This window comes from Folsomia candida, unplaced genomic scaffold (assembly GCF_002217175.1).
Source record: "Folsomia candida strain VU population unplaced genomic scaffold, ASM221717v1 Fcan01_Sc006, whole genome shotgun sequence".
NCBI lineage: Eukaryota > Metazoa > Arthropoda > Collembola > Entomobryomorpha > Isotomidae > Folsomia > Folsomia candida.
The window spans coordinates 4,594,282-4,600,766 of record NW_019091198.1 but is presented as its reverse complement, the minus strand read 5'-3'; the positions used below and the strand labels follow the sequence as shown (position 1 = coordinate 4,600,766).

The window sequence follows — 6,485 nt, the reverse complement described above, 5'->3', positions numbered from 1 at the left end:
GCCATTGTCTTGGATTTTAGTTGGCTTGCTCCTCTGTTCAGAACAACCTTTTTTACTGACTGGTCAAAGAATAATTATTTCAATTTTCTTTATCTTGTTTATCATTAGGTGTTTTGTCGATCTCTTTTTCCTTACTAAACACAGTATTTTAATTTAATCAATTAGAAATTATCATAAGAGAGACGTATTTGACTTATTAAATTGACTTTGCTTTTAACCGTGGTAGGTATTCATGTCATTTCATTCAGATTGAGATAAGTACTAATTTGCATTACTTGATGATGAGCAGGTGACTTGACTTAGGCGAACGGAGTGGTTGCACTATTGAAGGAGAAGAAAAAGAACAGAAGCTAAATATTCATAGCAAGACTATAATTATGAATTCAGGAAATTTGAAAGAGTTTTCCTCTTCGCTTGAGGATATCAATTCCGAATCGGATTGGGATACGGACGACGAGATGGACAAGATAGTGGAGGCAGTGTTATCCAGTTCTTCTACAAATTCGGTAAATCCTTTTAATCCGAAAACAGATTCTGTCCAGGAGCCGGAAGCGAAAAATTTGGCGAACAGTAAAAACCGAGATGGAGTAACGGACGACCTCAATGAGACGACTGAGCTCAGAAATATGACGATTGGACTCAGAAATGGGACGCCCAAGCAAAGTACCAAGGGTGAGGTATCAACTGTAGCAATTCAGGTAACCAGCGGTACGAGGGACGAGAACGTTGATAAAGGTCGAACGGTTATGCAAAGCGCGTGTAGAAAAATCGAAAGCGTGGACCTGGTCGATGGGTCTGTTGGATCTTGCTCGAAGAACGTGCGATCAAAAGTGGCGTTTGCTAATTACTCGAGCATATACCAGGAAGGAGCCTTTCTATATCCACCTTTATCTTCACCCAAGATGTATCGTGGGTTGGAAATGGAAACAATGATCACAACAATTAAAAACAGAAATTGGAAACTTTCGTCACGTCGATATACGAGACTGCTCAGTTTTGTTGATGCTTGTTTATTCGGGAAGGTGGAAATAGTGGTTTATATGATTTATAAAGGTGAGTCTAACTAATTTTGTATTCGTCCAAGTAATTCGGACGACAAGAACATGCAATATTTTAAATATTATGGCTTCTCTCATTTTCAGAATACATAAACGTAAATGACGAACTTATATGTTGTTTAAATGGACTGCAACATGCGTGCTATGCTGGACAGTACGAAGTTGTCAAAATTCTGCTTGAATTGGGAGCTAAGCCCAATTACAAGCGCAAACTCGGTATGGGGAATACATCAGAAAATTATAATTTTCTAAGAGGAGACATGAATTATTGTTCATTTGCATTTATGTTTAACAGATCGATTTACAGCTGTTATGGCCGGATGTTGTTATTCCGGAAATGAGACAGAAAATCTGGTTAGATGCGTTAAAGCTATTGTCGCTGGTAAGTGCATGTTTTTGGTTTTAATAATTCAAACCAATTTATATTATGTATAACTCAAATTGAAATATACATAATAGAAATGAATTATTCCTCTATTCCCAATTAAAATCTGTCATTAAAATCTTATTTTTAGCTGGTGGGAAAATAGATGTTGTCCAGGCTAGTGGTATGACCGCTTTGCTATATGCCGTTCAACGGTCGCACATCAAAATAGTTGAATATCTGTTGGATAAAGGAGCGGATATTGAACATAAGAATAGCGAAGGACACGGTGTAAGTATTTAAAATCATAACTAAAATGATGCTTTCATACATTTTTAAGTCAAACTCTTATTAGCCGACGATATTCAAAATCTTTCCAGGCTATTTTTTTTGCAAAAGAGAATAAGGACAGTCAGATGCTTGCCTTACTTGGTAGACATCAGTGGACTCAACCTACTGACTGAATTTACTATTGGATTTTGGATTGACGAAAATTGACAGAAAACAAAGCAATCGATAACCTAAGCTAACATATTTTCTTTAAAAGCATGTCTCTGTTTTTGTACCTTCATGGCTAGATCTCGTAATTTGTAGTTCCTCGTAGCGCCAAGACCTTTTTTCCTTACTGCTTGTTAGTCGTTATAGTTTGAAATTGTAATTAATTAATTTACGATCGATTTATTGGTTAGTTATTAAATTTACTCCAATCTGCACATTATTACCGTTTGGAATATTATGTTGTATTTGCCAATAATGCCGACGATAAATTAAATACAGAGAAATTGCTTATCCTTTTGTACCAACTAATGATTATCTTTTTTTCTTAATGACTAATAAAGTCAAGTGACGATTAAATCTCAATTTGCATAATCCCCAGTCCTGTTAAAAAAATCGCGTAGCGGGAGAGTTTTCAGAACTGCAACTGGATGTCAAAATTTAATATTTTTAACATCCTTTTATTTTTACTTTTACTTTAATCTAGCACTGCTTAAATTGATTACAAATTTCTTTATCGTCCCCAAAATTCCCCAAAGTTAGTCTTGAACCATGATTGTTACAATGACTCTGATCCTAATTTTGATCAAGTGTCAAAAACACGTGAGATCTTTCTGTGCGAAGAAAAAGTTGTTCGTTCTCCTGTTAATTGTTTCAACGCTAATTATTATCTACTTTTTCGTCGATACACGCATTTTGGCCAAGACCCTGCGGACCTACTTCCCTAGACAGAATAATAATGTCACTGGTTGGATCAATTCGACCAGCATTTTCCCGATCTGTAAGTTCCTTTAGTACAATTTTTGATGTCTAAGTACAAACTGATTAGTAATTTTAGCTTGTCTTGTTCTTTATAGTGGAGAATGTTATCAATGTCAGAGCTGGAAGCAATGTGACCATTCATTTGGGGAATGCCACCTGGAAACCATTATTTACGGGAAACAATGGGACGTCATTTTTACCGACTGGATTTAGTAATATTTCATCAGCCCCATAGTTGATACTATTGTTCACTTTATAGTATATATATTTCCGTGTTTTTAATGTTTAAATTGGAATTACTAAAATTAATCTTGAGCTTACTAATACTCAAATTAACTGTTTAATCGCGAAAATAACAAAATAACAATAGTTACTTGTGATTTGAAATCATAAATTTATAACTTTCTTTTACATTTCACATTTTACATTTCTTTTACATTATTAATTGATTATTATTACTAATCCTAGGACATTTCTTCAACTCTAATCATTCTCATTTTGTAATGTGAGTGAACTATTGTGAACGGGAAACGGGACGAGACAAAAGGTTTTCTTGTTGCCGGCTTGTTCAGTTCACTCCACATGCTCCACGTTACAAAAACACAAACATCGAGGTGTGTATGTTGCATATTATACTAACTTTAAATGGGAAGCAAGTTAAGTTGAATAATGGTTAATGTTCGGCCAGGAATGAGTGACTGACATAAGTAAAGCAAAGCATAATTAATATTCCACCACGTACAGACCCGATACTCAGCGACCAATAATCCCACCCGTGTAAGATAATCTTAATATGCACGTCAATACTTTACAAGTTACAAGTCAGCCAGGGTAAATGTGTTTAAAACCAAAAGCAGTTATTGGCACGTGAGAGGTTTTCTGCTTAAACTATTTCTCAAATTATATGTATTGAATTTGGTAGTGGTGAGTGTATTGCGCTTACTGACGGTTTGTCCTTAATTGTACTAATTCAGAGAATACAATTGAAATTTTTGCCGGTTTACCAGGTGAAAGTTAACTTGCAGCAATTAACCACCAGCTGGTTTTTACAATATACCAAGTTTATTTAGTAAGGGTGCGGCATATCCTAGTTTCGAAATTTATTTTAAATTATTTCTTGTTCCTAATAGGTGTACCAGAACAAGTTAGAACAAAATCAAAATGATTGGCAGTCGTAATGTTTGTCGTGGGGTCACCCGGCTACTAAGAAATCGCGGAGCTAATTTGGTAAGCTAATCAAATTGCATTCTTTTTTTAATGTACTCAGTCAGTATCTGTCGTTTCTTTATTTTTAAGGATTCCACGCCAAAGAGGAATCTCAATTTATTAGAGTAAGGATACTTTGCTTGAAAAGGGAGCACTTTTTAAGCACAAAACTTATTTAATTTAATTTTCCATAATTTGTCTAGATACCAAAGCAAAGAAATTTTAGCTGGTGCTGGTGTAGCCGTTCAGAAATTTGTTGTGGTGAGCGATAAGGCTCAAGTCGCCAAGAAGGTGGATGGATTCAGTACGAATTATTCAATTTTAGCTTGATTTACTTGTTAACTGATATTATTATTAGTTTTCATTTAAATTTTACAGAGGTTGAAGAATATGTTGTTAAAGCACAAGTCCATGCTGGTGGAAGAGGAAAAGGTCATTTCGATACTGGGTTAGTTTTTGTTACTTGTAGTAGTCATTTTTTATGATTTGATGATTCCATGTAAATTAAATTGGTATTTTTTCTCTACAGGTTCAAAAGTGGCGTTCACATTCTTAAAGAGTGAGATATTAAATTTACATGTACATCACGGGTAATTCCTAACAAAATTTCGTTCATTTTTAGTAAGAGCAAGATTGCTGACATCGCTAAGGCCATGTTGGGGAATAAATTGATCACGAAACAGACTCCTCCAGGTGGTGTTCCAGTTAATCACGTCATGATAGCGGAATCAGTCGACATTTTTGAGGAGAAATATCTTTGTTTCATTCTGGACAGGTTGATTTGGACAATATCAAAATATCTGATAGAAAATTTGGTAATCTTAATATACGTGAATGCATAAAACAGGAGTCAAAATGGTCCAGTTTGTATTGCTTCTCCTGCTGGAGGAATGGACATTGAAGAAGTTGCTAAAAACACTCCAGAAAAAGTAAAAACAGTCCCAATTGATGTTATGAAAGGTATCTCCTCCTCTACTGCAAAAGAAATTGCACAATTTTTGGAATTTGATGCCTCTACTGTTGATCAGGTCACGTTATATTTTCATATGAATGTGGATTCCAATTCTCAATGGTTTTTTGTGTACTTAGGCCGCATCGGAAATCGTAAAGTTGTACAATGTATTCACTAAATACGACGTAACTCAGCTAGAAATTAACCCTCTTGCTAAAACTAATAGAGGAGTGATTGCCGTGGATGCGAAAGTCCTTATTGATGATAATGCTAGTTTTAGACAGGTATGGTGCAAGACAATTAAATGTAGTAGTTAGTAGTTATGTACTTATCTTCCACTAACATTGTATTATTCATTAATTAATGAATTAAAATAATAGAAACAGACATTTGATGAAGCATCAACTGCAGAAGATGATCCAAGAGAAGTAGAAGCGGCCAAGTTTAATCTTAATTATATTCAAATGGAAGGAAATATTGGATGCTTAGGTATGACTGAACAATTTTATACGGACAAATATTATTTCAAGTTCTGATGTAAATGTGAGTTTATTTCATTGAACTCAGTTAATGGTGCTGGACTGGCAATGGCAACTATGGACATTATCAAGCTTTATGGGGGTCAACCAGCTAACTTTTTAGACGTTGGGGGTGGTGTTTCCGAAACTGCTGTCACTGAAGCTTTCCGAATCATATCATCTGGTATGCAGTGAAAAATTATTTGCTTTATTCGCTTTAACGTAAACGGCTGTTTTCATCAATTATAATTTAATTTAACGTAGATCCCAGCGTCAAGGCTATTTTAGTCAATGTCTTTGGTGGAATTGTAAACTGTGCTATCGTGGCTAAAGGGGTTGTTGCAGCCGTTAAAAATGTGGGATTAACAGTGCCTCTTATAGTTCGTTTGGAAGGTATTTACATATGTATTTGCAATTTGAATTCACAATCAAGTCAATCTCGATTCTGGCAACAATTTATAACATCAAACAATATCATCATTCAGGGACTAACGTGGACAATGCGAAACAGATTTTGAAAGATTCTGGTCTCAAAATAACGTCAGCAGAAAATCTGGATGATGCAGCAAAGAAAGCAGTTGCATGTCTATCATGATGTTGATTCGTCGCGTAGCCATCTCCCAAGGGGACCCTTGCCTAGAGTAAATTCAGATTAGAACTTAGTTTATTTTTCAGATGAGTTCCACTCTTCCTTTAATGAATTTGTTGAAAAGATAAATTTTAATTTACTCAATTCCAGCAACTCAAAATTCCAAGTGTACATGACATGACAGAGGAATAAATTATGTATATTATCATACAATGATTTCTCATCCGACTTGTTTATTTTGCAAGTCTGCGATCAATTGTTGTCTCACTTGTTTAATCTGGTTTATATATGCTTTACATTTTTATAGTATTTTCTATCTGCAGAATGTGCAATTTAACCTTGAAAAGTCAAGTTGGCACGTTCTGACGAACGTGTGCTCAAATAATATTAATAATATTTTCCCAATACTACAACTTATTTATTCATTAAGATGCGATATAAAACTTCAGGAAGAGAGATTCAAGTCAATTAGTGCTAAGTAAGTGCTCACTCAAAACCGCTGCAATAATGGGTTCTTCCCTGCTCAAGATATTGTTAATTT

At 34.9% G+C, this 6,485-nt stretch overlaps 2 protein-coding genes across 8 annotated transcripts; both read left to right on the top strand.

Annotated features, from left to right (window-relative positions):
- LOC110850984 (ankyrin repeat domain-containing protein 50) lies at positions 1-2,283 on the top strand. Its single transcript, XM_022098600.2, has 6 exons — positions 1-222; positions 290-1,053; positions 1,143-1,274; positions 1,354-1,440; positions 1,574-1,713; positions 1,803-2,283. Exons 2-6 carry the CDS (start codon positions 378-380, stop codon positions 1,884-1,886), a joined length of 1,119 nt encoding a protein of 372 aa, XP_021954292.1. The 5' UTR covers positions 1-222; positions 290-377; the 3' UTR covers positions 1,887-2,283.
- Positions 2,284-3,250: 967 nt separating this feature from the next.
- On the top strand, positions 3,251-6,160 carry LOC110851177 (succinate--CoA ligase [GDP-forming] subunit beta, mitochondrial). 7 transcript variants are annotated; one of them, XM_035852791.1, is made up of 14 exons: positions 3,574-3,748; positions 3,810-3,906; positions 3,976-4,010; positions 4,089-4,189; positions 4,264-4,333; positions 4,415-4,444; positions 4,508-4,660; positions 4,733-4,913; positions 4,975-5,121; positions 5,218-5,326; positions 5,405-5,539; positions 5,620-5,748; positions 5,841-5,996; positions 6,095-6,160. In XM_035852791.1, the coding sequence occupies exons 2-13, from the start codon at positions 3,841-3,843 to the stop codon at positions 5,948-5,950; spliced, it is 1,266 nt and encodes a 421-aa protein (XP_035708684.1). In that variant the 5' UTR covers positions 3,574-3,748; positions 3,810-3,840; the 3' UTR covers positions 5,951-5,996; positions 6,095-6,160. The 7 variants fall into 7 exon arrangements, with proteins under 7 accessions (XP_021954532.1, XP_035708683.1, XP_021954534.1 ...); XM_022098841.2 differs by having other exon boundaries at positions 3,586-3,603; positions 3,687-3,748; positions 5,841-6,160; XM_022098840.2 differs by lacking the exon at positions 3,574-3,748 and adding an exon at positions 3,251-3,456 and having other exon boundaries at positions 5,841-6,160.
- The last annotated feature ends 325 nt before the right edge of the window (positions 6,161-6,485 follow it).

Excerpts from the sequence above, each read along its gene's own strand:
- LOC110850984 (XM_022098600.2), top strand. The coding sequence starts at position 378 with ATGAATTCAGGAAATTTGAAAGAGTTTTCCTCTTCGCTTGAGGATATC. Across the intron at positions 1,275-1,353 it reads CAATTACAAGCGCAAACTCG|ATCGATTTACAGCTGTTATG; the intron begins GTATGGGGAATA and ends TATGTTTAACAG. Across the intron at positions 1,441-1,573 it reads CGTTAAAGCTATTGTCGCTG|CTGGTGGGAAAATAGATGTT; the intron begins GTAAGTGCATGT and ends TCTTATTTTTAG.
- LOC110851177 (XM_022098840.2), top strand. The coding sequence starts at position 3,841 with ATGATTGGCAGTCGTAATGTTTGTCGTGGGGTCACCCGGCTACTAAGA. Across the intron at positions 4,011-4,088 it reads AGGAATCTCAATTTATTAGA|ATACCAAAGCAAAGAAATTT; the intron begins GTAAGGATACTT and ends TAATTTGTCTAG. Across the intron at positions 5,749-5,840 it reads TCTTATAGTTCGTTTGGAAG|GGACTAACGTGGACAATGCG; the intron begins GTATTTACATAT and ends ATCATCATTCAG.